We start from the raw sequence: 22,611 nt of genomic DNA, 5'->3' as shown, positions 1-22,611 counted from the left end.
TAAGGTGGTCACATCCATGAACTCTTGTTCTTCTCTGTAATATTGCATTATCTCTGTATCTGCATTGTCATGTGTGTATAGCAGTGAGGTAGTTTACAAGCATTTAAGCATATGTAATGACACAGAGTGATTGGTTTTTTGAAGCAGCGTGGGCCCAGCTTTTGTAACTATGGGAACTGTTGAGTGGTAATACCAATTGAATTATGTTGTTTAGTTGTTTCTGTGAGAGGTGAGCGTTCAGTTACTTGGCACAAAATAAAGTTATCTAAATATCCGTAAATTAAAGTGTTTTAAATTTACTCACTGCTCACCAAAAATGATGTGGAGGAGAGTGGCCAGCCATTTTCCTGAATCATGAGTAGACTACTTGGTAACTGAGACCTGTTGTTGTTGCAGATTCCCCCTACCCAGGGTTGTACGCGAGCGCTGATGAAGATGATGTACTGTCCCCACTGTCGAGGACTGACCACTACCAAGCCCTGTAACAACCTCTGTTTGAACACACTGAAGGGCTGTCTGGCTTACCATGCTGAGCTGAACAAGGCATGGAATGCTTACATCGGTAAGTCTGTCTGACGGTTCCTTTTAGCCAAAGAAAGCATAAAAAGTCAAGTGAAATTCAATGAAAACCACTGGGTGTCTTTACTTAGCTCTTTGTTTGTTTGTTTGGGGTGGGGGGATTTTTTTTTTTTTTGAACTGAATAAAGTGCAATTATAAGTTTGAATTCAACAATGGGAATGTATGGTCACATTATCCTTAGGTAATAGTGATGTCAGAAAGCATATTTTATCCCAAGTATTGTATTTAATTTTGAATATTAGATTAATTAGTAAACCTCACTAAGCTAATATTAAAATAGTGGTAATAAAAGTACAAGAACTCAATTTCAAATCAGTTGCATTCTATATTACCAATATTATACCAATAAGCCATGTAGAATGTTTTTGAACCAACGCAATCCACAAGTTATTCATATTCGTGAGACAAAAGATTATATACCCTTGTATAAGTATAATAAGCAACTTTTGGACCGGAGATAATTGAATGTCAGAAGTCATCTAGATAGTTGGAGGCAATTTGATATAGGTATTGACAAATCAGACCAATTTGGTGCACTTTGACCATATTCAGAGGAATTTACCACTTTGACTATAGATTGTCGTGTTTCGTCCGTAATAAGATCAGTGTCCAGTGATTGACAGGGTTCTAATTCCTTCGGGCGAAATTTGATTATTCTCATCTTTTCGTTGCTGTGCTTTCATACAGCTAGACTCTATTTAGGTCACGGTTGTCAATAAGCACAGTGACCTCCCCTTCTTATTTTGCCCTGCCAATTTCCCAGCCTCATTTTGAAATGTCATGCGATAATAGCCACCGACAACTCGCCAAGAAATTGAATTTGCCACCAGGACTGACATTTGATATTACAGATTTCACCTCTTAGTTTGATTGGTCAGAATGATTGGAGACTTAAATGTGATTAAATTAATACCTTTATGGAAGTACTTTGTCTGATGCTGTGATTAGGTTGATTTCTTTAGTGCCACGAATGACAATGTTTTCATTCCGACCCTATTACTCACACGCCTCCACAAAAAGTAGTTCGTCTTTAGAGGGCTCAGATAATGTTCTAGGTGCAGAGCAATCATGTTTACTGATAAAATGTCAGTTGTGTTGCTGTGTAGTCCTAAGCAGTATGAAAGAATACAGCATAGAGTTTTTATTAAAGTGGAATGTTTGAAAACAACTGCATTATATGCATGTACTTGGTGTAAGATGAATTGGAATTTTCCATTTGTAAAATAACATTTGATATCATTTCCAGCATTAATATCCCATTAATTTTGGTACGTAAAAAAAATATGTGATCTTCAGAACCAGAAAGCCTGGATAAGAAAGCCTTCAACATCGTACTTGTCACTTTAGATAAGGCTGCACAAGAACTTTTGCACTCCTGGGTTATGTGTCATGGTATTATGTGGCAAACTGGCATTGCTCCATGACTATGAGTAATGAGGTGCCTGAGAAATGTGTTAAGATGCCAGTCTGATGTCATGCGACTCGCCAGAAAGTAGTTCCCCAGAGATTAGTCCATCTGATTTCTTGGATCATGTGACATTATAAATAATCATTAATTATGGAGAATATACGATGTGATTTTTTTTTTCTCTCTCTAACAGTTGTATCATTTTACAGTTTATGTCTTCATCGGTGAAAAGGTTTTCTGAAACACTTTTGCAGTTAATGGAGTTTTTAGTAAAAGGGAAGGCTAATTGTTCTTGATGTTAAGACACATAATGAACTGAGAAAAAATCCTTCTTTCAATAGAAATTAAAAGAAAAAACATGCTGAGAGGTGGAAGGAAAATGGAAGGGAAAAAGGATACCTAGAGGAAAAACAAAATAGAAGAATTTGTGTGATGCAAGCTCAAGTTCAGAGCCAGTGTCGTACGTTCGTACTACATGACCTCAGAGAACAGCTTACCGTTGCCATAGTTACGTGACAGCCTACTGTTGGAAATTGCCAAGATCCAATTTCTGCATGACAGTGGACCTAACATGAAATGATTTGATTCAGTTTCTTACTAGACAATGGCAACAGCTTTTTGCTCTAGGTTGGCTGCGAACGATTTCAAGTATGAAATAAATCTCACCTTCATTTTGTTTTGATCCGAGTGTTTGAAATAAGAGCTTTTTATACCTTTTAAGAGGTATAATTGTGACACAAAAAAGAACTGTCTTATGAAAGGCTTGTTTGTCCCTTTTTACCAAAGAAGAAATAAAAATAAAAAAGGAAATAATCTAAATTTTTTTTAGTTTTCGATAAGGGCTGATATGTTGTTAGATTATATACATGACCTCCTAGGAAAGTGTCCTTGGAAGTATCTGTAAACCTTTATGCCAAGTTTATGAATTAATATAGCTTTTCAAACTGATTTAGTAAATTACCAAGATGGCCTGGTCTTCTTGAATATGAAAGTTTGGCAACATAAAGAACTCTGACATTTAGAAGCATAAAACATGCATACATTTGTAGAGAGTATACAGTATGGTTACAATGAATGCCCCCCCAAAAAATGGAAATCTCCAATGCATACTGTGGTGTTTTTTTGTTAACCATTTGTATTAAATCAGAGTAGTTCTCTCACCCTGATCACATTTGGATTCCTATGCTATTTTTACCCCAGAACATGTAATGTCATGATGAACAGCTACAATGCATGTGCATGAAGCTAGCTTAGTTATAATTTCAGGAGTTTGTCTGAATAATAATGTCCATATATGCCGAAGTAAATTCTGTCTAAAAATCCTAGAATTATTAATGTACCTACTGGCTTCTTGCATTTTCTTTTTTCATATTATATATATATATATATTTTTTTTTTTTTTTTTTTTTTTTTTTTTTTGTGGGGCTGTCATTTACATTGTGTTGAAAGATGGATGGGTTTGTATACATGAGAAAAGGTCAGACAACAGTATATGGGGGTGGTCGATCGATGTCAGAGTAGATTCTAACGATAACACGGAGATGATTGAGTTAGGGAGCTTACAGCAGGTAAAAAAAGAAACTGCCGACCCCCTGTCGGTGTTATTTATGACGGAGGTAGCAGCAGTGTTTACCTGGGCTGCCAAGCTCGTTAGACCTGCCAAACCTACAGGTACTCAGTGCACAAAGAAATACACTGCCAGCTAGTACTTGAGGTGATAGATTAGACACTAGCAACCTACAGGGTCAGTCTAATGGTCCCCCCCCCCCCTCTACAATCATCTTCCTCTGTCTACCCCCTAGGCAACAGGTGGGGGCTAGAAATAGGTCATTGCATAGTCAGATAAAATATAGGAACATCACCAGCAGGCCGCATTTTTGTATGATTTTGTGTGGAGTTCACTTGAGTTTACTTGAATCGGCACCATGTTATTTTGTGTTTAACAGGGAAGCCAACACGGAAAAATCCTGAAAGTACACCATTTTATTTTATCCCATCTTCAAGGCTTTCCTGTCATGTAAATGTATGTCTTATAGGTAAAAAAAAAATTGCTGGAATAGTCGGAATTTTCAACAAATTAGATGATTTTCCAGTTTATTTTTTTTCATACCTTCCCGCGACATTGAAGAAAAAGCAATTTAATTTAAAATTAAAAGCAAAGTGTTAATTGATGAGACTAAGTTACATCAGTGATAATCTTGCCAGAAAATTTGCACATTAACAGTCTGTGCCAATTAGCATAACGTGATGCATTGATGATTTTCAGAAAGCTTTTTCCAAAGCTATACTTCGATTGATAATTATAGTGAAAAACATCAGACGTCAAACAATGCAGCAAGAAAGAAATTCATAAAATGAAATGTGATGATCCTGTTTTTGTTTTTTCTGTATTTTTTTCCCCAAGTTTGTCCAAGGCAATATGGAGACTTCATATCATTTGGTCATTGAAGCAAACTCATTAATATACTTTGTTTTCAGAGTTATGCCCCTTTGCCAGTGTCAGGGAGTCTTTGTTTTGACCTCCACAAATATGAGCTTGTTTTATCTGGTAGACACTCGTATATCAGATGTTGGCACGTGTTTGTCAAATGTAAGCAATCATCAAAACTAAAATGGAGATCATTCGACTGTACTTCTGTAGGAACTTAGAAACAGTATTATTTCTTTCATGTTTGGATGGGGAAGTTTACGGACTCGTGTAAATAACTTCAGAGAGAAGAGCTAGTTGTTGATTTGTTTACTGATGTCTGTGTGTTGTGGCTCATTATTGAAGGCTGTCGGTTACCATGGAGACAGATAACCAGGTGCTCGAGACTTTCTTTAATGAGATGGGTAACTGTTCTAAGCCTTTATTCCACTTTTCAAAGAGGAGCTCCAGGGTGCAAATCCAAGAACATTCCTATGACATAGATGAAAAATAAATTTCATAAACAGTATTTTCATATCGTTGTAACGTCCATTTCATTTCGTCTCCGATGAGAGGATGGTCTTGCGTCCAAAGCACTCTGCTTGGCTTCCTCCCACCAAAATGCTGGCAGTCGTTGGATAAGTGAAATATTCCCGAGCATCACTAAAAAACACCAAATAAATAAATAAAATAGTAATGTTATAAACGAATACTGAAGTACTGAAAAAAAGTGAACCATAAAGACAGTCAGACCTTCAGTAATTTTCATGTCAACATAGAACACTTTTCTTGTAAAAGTTGCTGGAAAAATAACAATTTTAGAAAGTTATATGATTAGGTTTTTAGTAGTTATCCTTGTTTTCTTTTGATTACATTGTGATTGCAGTTAAGTATATTTTGAGGTGATGTAGAGTTCTATAGATGTACGTTTTTGGTAAATTTGTTAGTTAGCAGCTTTGAGTTGAACCAACATAGCCAACAGGATTTCAAGAGTCAAAGTTGTTCGTAGAAAATTTTCCACTACTAGATGTGAGGGTAAATTTGATACATTCATTTGAAACACAAGTCTTTGGGATGGTCAGTCTTCAGCCACTGACGTCAAAGATCAGCTTAGATTTTTTTCCACATTGCAGAGTCCTGTGATGGATTCTGGGTAATCGTGCGTTTCGATGGACTGTGAATTATCTGCTCCTGGCGTCAGCATGTCTGAAACTTTGCTAGCTGAGGGGTTGAATTTAAACTTGGAAAACTTCCTCTAGCAGGAAGACTTAAGTCTGTCTGGCAAAAATGGGGGTGGTACTGGGGTAGCTGTTGTAGGACCTCCCACATGTGCAGGGCCAGGGCGCTATCTGCAGGATTGTCCCTGTCAAATTTGATGAAATTGAATTCCTGTAGCGGATTAAACACTACTCCAGCCTGCTCAGGCGACCAGCTAATGTTTCATTAGGAGTACTGGGGAAATATTATTGTAGACCAAGGGTTAATATAAGCTCCCCTATTCTATAATCACAGCAAATTGAAAAGTTCCCACTATAAGCGAACTCTATAGCTTAATTTCTATCACTGTTTATGCTATTTTGTGGTTATTTGTAATAATCTTGTAATCAGTCTTGTAATAATTTGAAGTTGTAATGGGGATATTCTTCATAACAGTGTCAAGCACCAATCAAGTTAAATGAATAAACATGCAATTTGCATACATTTGCATATAATTATGGACTACAATCAAATTTACATAGAGTGCACCCAAGTTTAATAACCCGACGTGTTGTTGGTTTAATTTATTTATTTGATTAAGAGTTCTGAGCTTAAAGTAGTATCACATTTCACTGTGGCGATGGTCATGGTTACAGGTGGAGGGAATCGGCCAGGCCCTGGGATAACTCTTGTATCTTCCCAGGTACCTGACAATCTTGGATATAGCAACGGTGTGAGATTATGTATTTGTTGATCGTATGCTGTCATATTTTACTGATTCAAGTTTGTAAAATATGCTGCTGCATTTCTTTGTATGATTTTGTGTGTTAGAAAATGTGCATTATTTTGTGAGTAACGTTGTTTTGTTACTTAAAAAGGTGGTGTAGTTTAAAACTTTCTGGGGCAGTAATGGTGTAACAGGTTAAAGACTTCACCTCAGGGTTTGTGCACTTGACAACTTTTTTTTCACCCCTGATGAGCTCCGGGTCAAATATTTCAACTCTCTCCTGTTGTTAAAGTGTTATCAGATAAAATTGAAGTTTAATGGCAGTGTTTATAGCCAGTGGAGATAAGACAAGGCTGGTATCTGTGCATAGACAACTAGCCCTTTGATCATCTCGTTAAGGGCAGGTGGGGGGCCGACATAATGTCACCTGGGTGATGAGCAGTCCACAAAACCACGATCAGCATTTCAAAACTTCAACTGATCTTTGGTTTACAAATAAAGGACTGAAATTATCAGTCAGATTAAGTAAGAATGGATGTTCCGGTTGGCTGTTAAAGCTCTTCCTTAAATCTTGCTCAGATCTCTTAATGGTAGTGTTAAATTAATGTATGACAGTTCTTATTAAAAAATTCTCCTGAGAGAAAATGTTTATGGTGTTGAGTCTTCAATTTTAAATTAAAAATTTTCCTGTGAAATTCGGTTTGTCCTAATTTTACCACAGACCACAGCGATACAGTTAAAGTCTGCTTTTTGGAAGTTCGCTGGCCATATTTTTTTTTTGCGCTTTTGCCTCTGGAAACTTTAACGGCACAAATGTTGACAAATGAAAGACCCGATTCCTCAGTTTTTACTAATGTGGAAAGTGTCTTTATACGCTTATTTATATCTGTACATATATAATTCCATGCATCAAACTGATTTCATGTCCTTGGCTACCCGAGGCACCTTAATTTAAAGGAATTCACCCGACGTTTAACACTAAATTTACATAGAATCACATACAGTCAAATGATATGCGTACACTGTAGCTCCCGTTTTCTGTTCAAGCATAAAGGTTAAAGAATTTAAGTAACCATATAACTTTCAGATTTTGTTCTACCAGGTTTTATGCCCAGGAGTAAAAGCTTCATGTGAAGTGTTTATAGATGTGCTGTGAAGCTTTATGAGATGATGAACACTTAACTTTTATTACCTTGTTCTAATTACCATATTATGTTAATTAACCAGAAGAAATACCAAGAGAACCTGTGGATGATAGTAATATATGTGATAGATTTCAGGTGCAGAGAATGTCTCCCATCTTTTTTTTTTTTCAGTTTCTTGTAAATGATTGATTCTTCCTCTTTTTGATGAGATTTTTTATTAAAGTAAAAAAAAAAACCTTTAAAGTGTATGAGTGTTGCACTGAAAATTTCACAGCTGACAAAACTTGTTAGGCTATATAAGGTAATTAAGTGTTTAATTACCCTGAAATGGCTGTGAACTTAATTAAAATTGATACACACTTATCCATGCACATTAGTTAGCCAATGAGGTGTGTCGTAACTGGCTTATGACATGTTAGCCATAGAAAATGGTTCAGAGGTTTAATTGGATGACATTAGAATACACCAAAGTAACAAGTTAAAAATATTTTGTTTAGCTTCTCCAGAGTTTGTTGGAAATTGAGCCAGATTAAACTAACAGTTAAACGTATATTATTTTGGAAATATATGGATAGGTTTATTTTATTGTGTAAGTTTCTGAAAAATGCTCGACAATGCTTTTTTTTTTTTTTTTTTGTTTAATTGATGAAGCAAATCATTGAAGAAGCATCAAAATAATCATTAAGGACACAAATACCTCGTGTGTATCAATTTGTTTTGCATCAGCTAAATCACATGAAGCTTTGTAGATAATTAAGTCATATGAAGACATTAATTTAATGCGGAGTATCGAGGTGAAAAACATCTCCATCACCTCTACAGCTTAAGGGTAGTTTGATAGATGCAAATACTTTATACGAACAGAAACAGATTTGATGTAATTTTTGCGGGAAGGGTGAGAAGTGATCCACCTTTGTGAAGGGTCAGAGTTAAAGGTCAAGTGAGTGGTTTTGATTGACAGTTTGTGGGCGGTCCTCAGGATGTTATCAGTCCAGAAGGTATAATATGACTCAGTATTGCTGAGAGTTAGCTGCAATATAGCCCTGGTATCGCACCCTAGGTTGATAAGCGAATTTGGGTGTTTATGGATATGTAGAGGTTATTAATCCAGTGAGCAGTCAGCTGTCAAGTAGCAGCTTTACTGAGATGGATTCTAACAGGTTCTTAAACTGATAAAATACAGCAACAGTCTGTACTATAGACTGTTGGAAAACAGTATATTCCATGGCTGTAATTTTTCTAAAAACTGTATTTGTCATAAAAATTTGCCACAAACGGTGAATACACAGAGGCAGAGACAAATAAAAGTCACAAATTCTTTTCAATCAAAGCAGCTTTCAAAGCTCAATAGAGCTCTCAGAAACAGGCAAGATAAGTACGTGTAACCCAGTCAAGGATGTGACTTTAGGTTGAAAACAGAATTTACAAAGACAGCCATCACTAAGCTGCAAAATTTATTATTATTTTTTTCTTGGTATTATTTTGGCTGTGAAGGCTTTGGCAACAAGGCTTTGGTTTGTGAAAATGAACAAAGCTGGAAGCCTAATGTTGCCCAATGAAAGCTGCCCATTTTATTCAGCCCTGCATATGTTATTCAGCCCTGTATATGTTATTCTGCCCTGCACATGAAACACCAAAGGTTTAGTACATGACTATTAAGACATAGTGCCAGTTACTATTTAGGACAACAGAAAACACAGTCGAGGAAAATACTTTTGTGGCGATCAGAAAATAATTGCATGCATTTGTTAGTCTTTGAAAAGCCTGACTTTTCTCTTGGTCTATTTCAGTGTATTGCATTTTTAGAAGCATTGTTCCTTTACTTTATCTATCATGTACTAATCAAATAATCATTTCAAAAATCCTTTAAACTCTCAGAACTTTAAAGTTCCTTTATTATATATGGAGGCTTCGGAGGTTACTTAGTGGTGAAGAGTATTCTGAAGTGGGCGAATCTCTTATGCAATGGGTTGTCTAAGGCTTCACTCGGTGCCCGTGTTACGTTGTGATAAAGCACACAGACCACCTGTCGACTGGCCTGTTGGGTAATTTTGCTGACACATAAACATTGGCTGATAGTAAATCAGACCCGCCCTGTGGCATCTGTGACCTTGCCAAGCTACGGTTATCACAAGGTCAACTTATCGCTTTAATGAGAGTCATTTTCTAACACCTTCAGCGATTACATTAGAATTAATTGTCTGTGCATTATGCGTTAAGAGAAAAACATTTGAAAAGTGACGAGACAAAAATCATTGCAGCCTTGAAATAGCATTTAGGATTTCTCGGTGGTTATCGACTTCAGGGGTTTGTGATCCTTGTGACTGAAATTATTTCCTATTTTAAGACCGCGTGACTCCGTTCACCAAGGAAGGCGATCTAACAAGGCGGCAATCAAATTAGTGGCTCGAGTAACGATAATGACCCAATCTTCGCTGTTTATCGAACATTCAGAGTTACTGCCCCTAGTCAGGCAACATCGTTAGCCGTGTAACCCATAAATCAATAGCACCCTTGAGGGGCTAGGTATTTAACAGCCAGTTCGAGCCAAGAAGCGTTGAGCGAACAGCTGGTCGACTTCATAAATCTCTGTCGTTTGTAATAGCCATTGGACTAACAAGAATCGCCTCCCTTTGTGCCAAAACAAATTGAAGCCCTGATGACGTAGCGATGCCTAGTGTAGGAAGAGCTAATCTGATGGCCTCCCATTTTGTCACTGAAAAGAGGCCTGTCAGATGAAAATGAGGTGTAATGTTTGCCAGACACAGCAATAGTTGAATCAGCATGATGAGTATCAAACTGATTGTTACACTGTCACATTCCATCACATAACTGAAGACTAATATCCCATAGCCACTACCAAATAAGGGCTAATCCTGGTTTTAGGTGCAGAAGGGAATTTGTGAGCAGTTGAAGTTGTACACTAATGTATTTTTTGCGTACATTTTGCAGATACATCTTCTGCTAGGAAATATGATTCTGAGGTGTTGAATTTCTTCATGTGACATTTTGATTTTGGACATGTAGTTTATAATTGTGAGGTTAATATCGTTAGGACTGAAGTAGTGAGTTATCAGAAATACTTTGGTCAGAAAATTTGGCAGATACATGCTTAGTGCTGTGGTGATGTGATTCACTTCTGAGCACTATACAGCTTCTTCCATCCACCATCAATCCTGATCGTCATCACACCCCTGAAAAATTCACCTGTAACAGATAATCTCGTTAAATACCAGTCAAAAACAGTTGCAGCCTGCAGGAAAATAACACCTGCACCAATTTTCCCTTTAATCTCCCTCTTTCCACTGGATGCTTGAATGTTGTTGCAGTACTCAGATACATGTAAATTCTCTGTCATTCATAATTTTTAAAGTGTTGCTCTTATCATTACAGATGCCTTGATTCTACTCGCTGACCGGTTGGAAGGACCATTTAACATTGAGAGTGTTGTGGACCCAATTGATGTCAAGATATCGGATGCCATTATGAACTTTCAAGAACATAATCTGGAAGTGTCCAAAAAGGTAAGCTAGCGATATATGTTTGACACAAAATATTCAAGGGGTTCATCATGAAAATCAACTGAGGAAAGCAGTTATTGGGGAAACAAAGTATTCAAATTTGTACTTGGAAGTCCCATTTTTTGCCAGGGTGTGGTGACCTGTTTGATGGTGCAGTATTCAGAGGTGTTGGTATTCAGCGTGAACTTTTGAACAATGCATTCATTGTAGACATATAGATAATTGTGATTAATTGAAACCAATCTGGCCATGTTGTCTGTATCATTCTCTTTTGGAGGGCATTGTCCTAATGCCAGTTGGACATTATAAATCAGAAGTGGCACACTGCAAGGTTGACACATCTGTCCCCTCTTGTTTGTCCCAAATTGTAGCTATTATTTTGTTATTGTTCAAGTAGTGTGGGAATGTCTGTGTTCTGTCCCACTCAGTGCACACAAACTGTCAACATGAATCATCAGTGAAATGGTCACTGGGGGATTGGCCTGCCTTGGGGGGTCAGTGAGTGTAGACTTGTTGGTCCCTTGTAACAGTCTATTGGGTACATAGTATTTAGGGTAGATGGCTGATTTATTTTTTTGAATTTTTTTGTTTGTGTTTGTTTGTTTGTTTCCACTGCCACTGATTCGGATGCACCCATTCATAATTCAGCCAACTTTTGCAGGTTCTTCATTCTAGTATCGCATCGCTCAACCCATGGTTGAAGACTATCAAAGCGTTTCTTGTATAATATGAATCATACAAAACTGCAGTCAAAAATGTAGCTTTGAATAAGCATATTGAGTGTAACCTTTGTTGGAGGTGAACAATTGTAGCCTTGTGCTTTTGTATATACATTTAACATCAAACAATCGAGCTGCTGTCTGTAAGATGGCTACTGGTTCCAAACTGTGAGAAATCCTCAGGTATTAAATGATAAGGTAGGGTTTTGTACCAGTTAGACAGTAATGACAGTAATGACAGAGAGAAGTGATCCCTTGGGGGTGTGTTACCCAGTAAAGTGTGTAATCTTCTGGGCATCTGTGGGGAATGTGTAGGAGAGAGGCTGTGTGGGTGTTTTTGACAAGACCTAGGGCTGTCATGGGTTCGGGGTGGGGTGGGGCAGGGCGGGGCGGGGCAGGGTGGAGTGGGGTGGATATGCATTGCATTCAGTTTTAGATCTGGATCTGTAAGCAGGAAGACAGTTGTCAGGAGAAACTGCAGTGTGTGTTTTGTCTTAAGTATGTGAGTCTTGCATGTGCCTGTGCAAGAGAGATTACTAAATGGACACAGTGCTGCTGAAATATTGCACACAGGGATTAAAAGGAGATGTGTTTTTTAACCTTAAGTATCTTAACCTTGGCTTTGCAAGCGAGTATTATTGGGATTGCTAAATTGACACAGTGCTGCTGAAATATTGCATATCTGGCCTGAAACCAATGCCATTATTCATTTTGTCACTAACAATTAGTTTCAAGTACAATTTTGTTTCTAATTTTGAAGTAAGGAAGCACACGGAGTATTGCTTTTTCTATGCGTTAATTAAACAGGTAAATGTTTGAAACACATTGAAACTGTAATTAATAGTGTTAATTACAACAATACCTTTGATGCCAACACCTAACTTATTTTGGTGAACCTTCACAAAAACCCTTCAAGTGGCTATATACTGTAAGGGGCCCGAAACAATGACAATCATGAAAAATGCGAATAGAGTTTGTATAGGTGGGAGAGAGTGGAGTTTGGGTGGGTGGGGGGGGGGGGGGGGGGGAGGGAAAGTCAGGGTATGCAGAATTTTCAGCCAGAGATATGGTATGATAAGATCCAGGATGCCAACCATCCATTAACTGGTCATTTGGACACATGTGGTCAGTATCTCCCTGGTAATTGACCACACCTGTGGCTGGTTAAGACTCTGTACCTGTGGTCAAGCTTGTCATGTAGTATCAGGTGGTGAGGAGGTGGGGGTATTGGTGGGGATGGGGGAGAGCAGAGATTTAGCCAGAATTAGAAATCAGGCCATGTTATTTTCAAATTTTTGCTGTTTTCCGTGTCTCTTACGTGGTAATTTTGTTTAGAATAAGGCATCTCCGAGACACTGAGACACCCCTCTGGCGAAATGTATGGTGAGAATTTGAGAGGACCCACTATTGACCAGTTAAAATTCATGAACAAGTATGTTGTTGCCCGTGTCCTGCCTGAACCTCCATCCAGTCAAAACCTAAGGGTTTGTCTTTGCCCATTTGCAAACGTATTGGACTGGAGGCATCTTGATTTGCCACTGTCCGTCTGTGTGTCGAGTGCATGTTTGTCTGGTCACGTCCTTCTATGTGTTACTTGTTGACACGATTTCCTAAAAGCTATTTCACATAGAGAACCTAAATTTTGTACACACAATCTCCTGATGTGGAAGTGATCTGATTAGATTTTAGAATTGGGTGAAGTAGTCATAACCTACAGAAGTCCTTCAGTATGCACGTTGTTTATTGAAAAAACTGAAAAAAGGACCATACTTGTCCGAAAGAACTTGGTATAACTTATACTGTTTACCTTGCAGAAAGATAATACTTGAATTGAATACTCTTCTGAATCACTTTTGTCAAGCTGCTGATCACAAACATCAAAAAAAAAAAACTAAAAAAACACACACAATAAAATACTCACCCTCCCACCAGAAAAAAATACACAACAAAATATCCCCCCCCCAAAATACACAACAAAATATCGCCCCCCCCCCAAAAAAATACACAACAAAATATCCCCCCCCCCCCCAAAAAAAAAAGAAAATACACAGCAAAATACCCCCGTTCCCCCCAGAAAAAATATGAATATTGTGTTGTATAATGATAGTTTGGTTTAAGAAACTTCTGAAGAAAAAAAACGGGAATTAATTAGCAATTAATGATTTTATCTTAGTGGGACAATGCTAATCTTTTTAATTAAGGGATGTTTATCGATAAAGACCATGACATAACTAACATCATTTCTTCATACCTTGTTGCTGGCAAAAATCAAACCTGCACTTGGTGTGGCAAGAAGAAAATGGGAACACATGCATTGGAATTATTTTCCAGATCTTCATGGAAATCAGCAACATGGCTGATGTCATATGACTGATAATACTATGGAAAGTTAAATTTGTACTTGTCAACAATTAGTTTGGCATCAGCAGTAGGCAAGTCAGTAAATACATGTTTATAATAAATGAATAAACCTGGTTGCAAATCAGTTAATCAAATCAGTTAATCCATAAGGAAATATCAGATTTGTGAATGTTTGTGAATTGCTATAAGATGCAAGCCTAAATATTAATTGAAATAGGTAACAGCCCTGGGTCATTGAGTGATAGGTTGCTATTTGTTCACCATTTATTTGTGAAAATTACCCGCTAAACATGAATTGTCCTCATTTATGTCCTAGAGTATCCAAATGATGGCTAGGCACAGAAATAAAACATACGCACTGTACCAGCACCTTATTCGATAAGGAAGAGGAAGACGGTTATTCAAGAGAAAAAAACTATAAAAGCTCATCAGTAGAGATAATTATCCTGATTAACAACCAATTACCTGGGTTTTTTTTTTTTATTCCTTGACTTGTGTGTGGGAACATTATTGTGACCTGAGAGCAGCCAGGTATAAATGTATAAATACCTTAAAGTATTTCCGTTTACAGTTTTTTTGTTTTTTTTTTTCTCATTTCGAAGTTTGTGTTTGACTTTAACCGGACACCCACTCTGTTTTATTTCTCCCTCTAATCAGAGTTTATGTTTTTCTCACAAATTAGACAGGATGTCAGAAGATTAGAACATATATTTTATGTCTTAACTTTTTTTTGTAAGGAAGTTCCAAGACACTCTCTATCCTTATTATTGGATTCTTGAAACGGTCCATTGGGTACACTAGACAAAGCATTGCTTATGGATTTACAACTTCTTGGTTTATTTTCATGACGTTTCGATGCAGATATTAGCATCGTTATCAAGTGAATGACATTATAACGTATCGTGCTTAAATATAACAAGTAGAGCTATAGGTGTCACCAGTCAAGAAAACAAAATTATGTAGGGAAATAATGCTCCTCTGAGGTTTGCTGAGAGGATTTGTTCTTTAATTTTCGTGTCAGTTTTTTTTTTTTTCATCTCTAAAGTGTTAACTTAAGTTTTACTAATATCAGCTTCTTGTTTACCCTTATGTGAGTAATCATTGTACGTAAATCTCAACTCACCTGGACTGAAAATAGAAGCTCATTCATGTCACAGAGTACAGATAATTAGCTTAATGACCTTTTTCTTAACAAGCCACTTTTCTTCATCCCCATCTCAACAAGCCACTGTACCGTAGAACACATTCAAATTGCTTGAATAGTTAAAATGGTAGGCCAGTAGTTAGTATTAGAACCGCCCTTAAAACATGGAACTTTGTATTGATATCTATAATCTATATCTAGCACACCAGCACGGCGCAATGACCCAGGAGCCTCTCACCAATGCAGTCGCTGTGAGTTCAAGCCCAGCTCATGCTTCCTCTCCGACCATACGTGGGAAGGTCTTTCAGCAACCTGTGTGTGGTCATGGGTTTCCCGTGGGCTCTTCCACCCACCATAATGCTCACAACCGTCATATAAGTGAAATTCCTGAGTAAGGCGTAAAGCACCAATCAAATAAATAAATAAATATTTGTGCAGATGATTTGGAGGTGGAAGCAATAACAAAGTGCACATGATTCCCAAGTTTTATTTGGTTTCAGGCATATCTTAGGGCAGCTTATCTTAATTGTAAAATGCGCATTTATTTGTACCATACACCCTGTGAGCGATGATTTTTTTTTCTACTTATCTGTTTACAGTACGCCTGTCATAACTACATGTTAAATTTACGCTGTGTCTGTGTTTACATTTTGGTAATTCAAGTATCAAAACTGCCTAAGCATCAGATACATTTATGTTTTTCATATATGTTATTCAAATGATCTGTTTCGTTTTGAAACCTATCAGTCAAAGAAGAGCATATAAGATTCTAAGGTTACACAATATTATATCAGAGTTCACAGTTTGACCCAGACTTGCTTTGGTTACAGCGGAGTCTGTCACTGATGGCCCTTTGAAATATTGGGAGTGGGGAGGTTTTTTGTGAGACTTTGGGTATATTTGTACAGTTATGTTGTGTAAATTTGCAGAGTATGACTCTGCTTGTTTTGAACAGTTTTATGTGAAAAGGGGGGAAGAGGTGAGGACAGGCTGTCATATAGATGTGTTGTTGAATATGTTTTGGTGTCAATTTGAGAAACAGTTGAGGGCAGAGAGTGGCACCTTGCTGTACGCCTTCATGGCAGTGATGGGCTCAATAGTGACAGGTGGGTTATAAACTTGCCAGGGGACAAAGAGCAGAGCACAATGACATTCACATTTATCAGATCACCCCAGATTTGAAGATCTGAGACACAGTAGAAAGTTTTAGAGAGATAGGGAGAGAAAAAAAGATGTTGAAATTAAATTAGAGAAGAAAAATTGAAGTTAATTTGGCACATTTCTGTGAAAATGAAAAAATATGTTATGTGAAGGCTTGTGAAGATAATTTGTGCATCAATCACGTCTTACAGAGTTGAAGATTTACACAACTGAAGAATTCACATCTTTTAATGGAGCAGTGCAAAGAAAATATGGGTCAAAGCTTTTTCAAGTATTTGAATTTAAAACAAGTATTCTTAGAGAGGTTGATTCGCAAATAGAAATTGTTATTCAGAGAAGGTCATTCCAGTTTTTGTGGCAACATTTGAACCACCAATCAAGAACAGTCATTTGTATCATGTGACCAACACCTCGTTCATCACCAGTGAGGCTGTGTGACACTCTTGATTGTTAGAAGGGGAAAAATGATAGTGTTTTTACAAAGACTACCACCCATGTGGTGTGGAATGCGTTCGCATGACAAAGGGAATCCCATCACTGGAATTCAAGCTTATCCAAATATTTATGGCAAACTGGTTATGCAATGGGAGTTGTAGGGGTCTTAAATCTCTTCACTGGGGTTAGCCGATAATGGCCTGGCTCTGCCTATTTAGAATAGAGGTCAGCAGAGTCTGTTAGGGTTGTTTTAGCATCTAGTGCTCTAAACATGAACCAAACACTGTGATCTTTGGTCAGGTTGTTGTACATGTAGCCTTGATCTACTGCTTGGGGTAATTGGCTTTCTTGAAAAGTAACTTAGGGTGAAGAAATATGCAAAGTACACTAGCTCTTAGAGGAGCTATGGCCGATATTCTTTTGACTCCAGCCCCCACCCCCCACACACTGTGACTTTGTTTCCATATGCGTCCTTGTTTAGCCAAATCAAAGTCAAATCCAAACGTTACCAGCTTCCACCACCTCAAATGGTGATAGTTCATGGACAATATTTTTGACATAATGTGTAAACTCTGTGTATTAGATCGTTAGTCATAACTTTGTGAGTAGATTGTGTGTAATTAGATTGTAATTAAATATGTTCACTATGCCTTGTGAACAGTTGGATTTTCTGTTTTTGAGCTGCTGTGGCTTTAGGTAAAGATGTTACAGGGCTATTATAAATCTGACTTGATTAAGAGAAATATTTACAAATTAAATGTAAAAAGTGAAAGACGAACAAAACCTTAATTCATTGTCTTTGTTTTATTGCAGGTCTTTTCTGGTTGCGGGGAACCTGTTCGAGGAAGGAAGAAACGTGAGACCGACGCAAAAATGGATAATACAACTACAGTTCCTGTCGTGACAAAAGACCCTGTAACTGCTAAGCCCTACATCGAGACAGAAACCAGCACAAGACAGGACAAAGATCGAAGGTCAAAAGCACAAAGAGGGTCGAGTGGAACTGATGATTTCGCCTACGGGTCACCATGGAGATACAAACCCAGCAACTCTGGCAACAGGCCAATCACAGCAGCCGGTACCAGTCTGGACAGACTCGTTGTGGATATTAAGAAGAAAATCAACACCGTCAAAGATTTCTGGGTGGAATTGCCATATACTGTGTGCAACAACGAAGATTTGGCCGCCCAGCCAGGGGAGGAGGACAATTGTTGGAACGGCCAGGATAAGGGAAAGTAAGAACCGAGAGAAGACATGTACATCTATAAATTTTGTTTCAGTTGTCTGACAGGGTACATTAATAATTGGTTAGTGCTAGTTGTCTGATAGAGTACATTAATAATTGGTTAGTGCCAGTTGTCTGATCGAGTACATCAATAATTGGTTAGTGCCAATTGTCTAATAGAGCTCATTAATAATTGATGAGTGCTGGTTGTATGATAGAGTACATTAATAGTTGGTTAGTGTCAGTTGTCTGATAGAGTACATTAATAATTGGTTAGTGCTAGTTGTCTGATGGAGTACATTGCTAATTGGTTAGTGCCAGTTGTCTGATAGAGCTTATTAATAATTGGTTAATGCGACTTGTCGGATAGAGCTCATTAATAAGTGGCTAGTGCCAGTTGTCTTTGAAGCATTCCATGGGTCATTCCTTAAAATTCATTCCGATTTAGCACAACCAGTTTGTGGGCAGAGAATAATTTTGCATTCGCTGTAGGTACATCGTGGAACATGGAATTTGTTCTCAGTTTTGCCCCATCTGAGGGAATGTGAAATATGACTGTTGGAACCATCCTCGCATGGGTTATTTGGGCCCTCGTATTACCTTTGCCATGATATGGTTGCAGTGTTGCCAGAGCGCCATTAAACCATAATCATTCTCACGTATTACAAGAGAAAAGTGGTCAGTCCAGCTTGGACCTGAATCACCATTGCCATGGAGAAGATACCCTGTTAGGCAATGCTCATCTAGACTAGCAATTCTCTTCATATACCCCAGTATTTAGCCAACTGATAACCTGCCAATAGTTTACTTGAGGTGTGCCTTTGGAATGTTTGTGGAACACTTAGATTTTTCCTGTTAGCACATTTAGCTGCTAGGAATATTCTCAGACCATAGCAGCCTCCTCAACAGACAATAATGGTAAAATATTTTCGTTCAAAGAGAACTCAGTAAATCTGCAATGAGATAATTTCTGCTTCAGGTATGTACCTTCAGTACAGCAGGACGGAGTGATAAACCAAGTGAACAACCCGGAGGTGGACGTAGATGTCACAAAAGCCAATTCCATGATCATCGTTCAAATCAAACAGCTCACACTCATCACTAATAAACTGCATAATGCTTACAGAGGATGGGAAGTCGATTGGGTTGATGTTGGTAAGTGTATTTTTATATTTTGTAACCATGGAGGGGCCTCCGTGGCTCAGTTGGCTAGCGCGCTAACACAGCGTAATGACCCAGGAGTCTCTCACCAATGCGGTCTCTGTGAGTTCAAGCCCAGCTCATGCTGGCTTCCTCTCCAGTCATAAGTGGGAAGGTCTGACAGCAACCTGCGGATGGTCTTGGGTTTCCGCTGGGCTCTGCCCGGTTTTCTCCCACCATAATGCTGGCCACCGTGGTATTAGTGAAATATTCTTGAGTACTGCGTAAAACACCAATCAAATAAATAAATAAATAAACTATGGAATTATTGCTTATTGGGAGATTTGGTTGTCATTTTTTAACCTGCAGTTAGTTGTGGAAATCATCTGCTCTTTTAGTTCCAAATACCTTCATCTTATTGTTTTTTTTTTTCATCAGCCCGTTTGCGCCAGTAGATTTGTATCAGAAATAAAACACTGTCAAAACACCAGGAGCTAATATGAAGTTTGCTGCCCCAGTAAGGGGAGATAACTTCATGTGGTATTTAGAACTACATGTATACCATCTTAAAATACACTAGATGTTGTTTTGTATACGAGTAAACCTTGTTTACCATTATTTCTTAAATTTTTATGTCAAATGTATATCATCTTAAAATTATTATGGAAAGGACCTTGAGTTCTATTATATCATAATTTTGGAAACTATTTCAAATCCTCCACCCATAAACCTGATTTGCTGTTGTATTTATTTGTTTGATTGGAATTTTCCGCTGTACTCAAGAATATTTCACTTATACGATTGCAGCCATCATTATGGTGAGAGAAAACCAAACACAACCCTTAGGGGGAAACCCACAAGTTTCCTGGAAGCATGAACTGGATTGCTGTGATATAGGGAATATTATGGTTGTTGTTGTTGCTCAGTGGCTCATTTGGCTGCATCTTCCGGAGGTCGGCCACATATTAATGGCGCTGCAGCCTTGAATGCATCTAGACTAGATACCAGGACTCCACCCGTTTTTCTCCCTCCATAAGAAATATTCTTGAGTATGGCTTTCAACTCAAGTCAAATAAGTAAATAAATCTACACTAGATGTTTGTTTATCGTTGACTGTAAGTCAGGTATTCTTTGGCTTCCCTCTCCCAGTAACATAACTTATCCAATGAAATAAATTCATGAGTTAATGTTGTTGTTGTTTCAGAACTTGATAGTGAACTTAGCGGGAGTGGCAGTGGCAGTGGTTCTGGTATGGAGACTTCAGATGGTGGAGAGACAGAGAGCAAACCCACAGATCCTTACTACTTTGTTCACTCCAATCCAGGAACTCCGCCAACGAAATCACAGCCACCACAGCAGACGACAACAAAACGTTACTTGCGCCCGTCATCATCCTCCAGCAGGCCAGTGCTGTCAAGCGCTGTGGTGCTTGCCGTGGTTATAGCATGCTTACAGCGGCACTTGTCGCAATAAACTGTGTCCTGTCTCACACGCCCAACCCTAAGTTTTCTGTTTCTGTCCAAAAAAAAAAAAAACAGTTGATGCTGATTTAACATTCAGCTTCCAGAAGAGACAAATTTCGAACATTGGAAGCTAGGACAGGAAGTGTTTCTATGACAACTGACATGACAGTGACCATTTTATGGTGTCTGATCACCAATCGTTCGCTGTACTTGATGGCAACATGAGTGTCCCAGGCTGCAGCCGTCGTCTCCATGGAGACGACACTTGCCTTTTTATTACCTCGTTATAATATGATTAATCCAATATGGAGCGTCTCTACATGGGTGAGCCAGCAGCTATTGTTTTCTGAGCTGTTCGCGACGAGGGATGCAAAGTTAGGAACACTGGACAGGCATCGGCATTTTGGGGCACACAGGCATTGGGAAGAAACAGCAGTGGCCATAAACAAGGGGAACTTCTTGCTCTGGGTGCTTTTGCAGACTTTGTGTGCATGCAGAGGCTTAACAAGTTGTTACAGAAAGCATCAAAGACTGTGCATGCATGGATTTAATGACTCTTCCCCCTACACCAAACTGTGACAGGACAAAGGCTAAGGGGATGGAGGAGAAGTATAAGATGGTATGTTGTGTTATATGAAACAAAGAAAGTGGTACCAGTGTTCCAAAGACTTGGATATGTGACGTGTTCATCGTCTCCAGCATTTAGATGTTTAAACCAAAGGAAATGGATGAATGTAGAACCGTTTTCAAGGTGATATGCGATATGCCCATGTACCCAAGGTGGAAGGAGTAAACAATTCCCTTAATTACATCTATGTGCGGTGTCCAACTCCTTGCATGGTTCGCTAGAAACGGCTTGCAAGAGTAAAAGGAACCTTCAAAGGTTTAAGGTTTAGGGCAATAGTAAAATTGAGTTATACAGTGATGAGATTTATGATTCAACACTCTATCTTGGCTCTAAAGTGGACAATGGTCAAGAGATGATAAGGCTGTTTCATTAAAGTTGGATGATTCTAGCCACTGTACCCAAACCCTGGATTTGTAATTGGCACACTTGATGATGAGCTTATGGCTAACAACCTTGCAAAGCCAACCTAACAACCTTGCAAAAGCTCAACAGGAAAGAAGTTTATGTTCAGTTTTTTCATCAAGCATTCTCTTGTCTAGGGCAGAAACACTGGAAGAGAGATAAGTTTATCCAGAATCATTGGATAAGGAAATGATGTGCTGAATAATAGCCCTTGAGATAAGTAACTCTTTAGTTACCAACAGTGGAGGATTAAAAGGTCATCCCTTTTGCTTGACCTGGAATTAGCATGTACTGGAACATTCTTACAGAAAAAGGGCTGTTTTGTGGATGAGACTTTGGGCCACTGTTCAGAAAGTGATTGTAAAGGCTATGTGCCGTGTCTGGTGTGGTCAACGAATTTGTCGCTGAAAAACGTCATAGAGTGTATGTTATTGTGAAAACAGGGTCGTAGTTTTCGTGTTATGGTAGTGGAGGCCCCTGTGTCTTGTTCCACTGCTGTGCTTCGAATAGCTTCTTGCGTGTTCCTGGGTGATCATTATGCATAAAGTAAACAAGGAAACAATGTTTTTTTGGGGGGGAATATTTTACGATAATCCTTGTAAATATCTATATTCTGTCCAGTAGTCATTGTTTTTTTTTTGTGTTTCTTTTTTTTTTTTGGTTGATGTTTTTGGGGGTGGTTAACTAATTGTCAAAATTTGTAGCTGTGTTTCTGTGTATTTAGGACAATCAACAGGTAGATTCCTCAGCTGAGTTACCAATATATTTTCACTGGCTGACAGCCAAAATATGCCATATTTTGCTTGCCATTAGATATGCCAGCCAGTCTTATGTTCAGACTGACAAGATTTTTAGGATCATTTCAACTGTTCAATTTTTCACACTCCTGTGTGATTGCAATAGGAATTTAGCACAAACTTAATTCAGGTGAAATTTTTTGTTCTCAAA

General features: G+C 38.2%; 1 protein-coding gene across 1 annotated transcript in view; it reads left to right on the top strand.

The window, feature by feature from the left end:
• Positions 1-22,188, top strand: part of LOC135479463 (glypican-6-like) — a 78,398-nt gene extending 56,210 nt beyond the window's left edge. The window contains exons 4-8 of the mRNA XM_064759306.1: positions 397-562; positions 10,858-10,988; positions 17,619-18,040; positions 19,010-19,185; positions 20,375-22,188. Of these exons, the coding sequence (XP_064615376.1) occupies positions 397-562; positions 10,858-10,988; positions 17,619-18,040; positions 19,010-19,185; positions 20,375-20,643 (1,164 nt within the window). The 3' untranslated portion in view covers positions 20,644-22,188. The remainder of the gene's footprint in view (positions 1-396; positions 563-10,857; positions 10,989-17,618; positions 18,041-19,009; positions 19,186-20,374) is intronic.
• Positions 22,189-22,611: the final 423 nt, after the last annotated feature.

The sequence above is a fragment of the Liolophura sinensis genome, chromosome 12 (genome assembly GCF_032854445.1).
Source record: "Liolophura sinensis isolate JHLJ2023 chromosome 12, CUHK_Ljap_v2, whole genome shotgun sequence".
Taxonomy (NCBI): Eukaryota; Metazoa; Mollusca; class Polyplacophora; order Chitonida; family Chitonidae; genus Liolophura; species Liolophura sinensis.
Note: the sequence above shows the minus strand (reverse complement) of the source record. Positions and strands in the feature narration are given on the sequence as shown.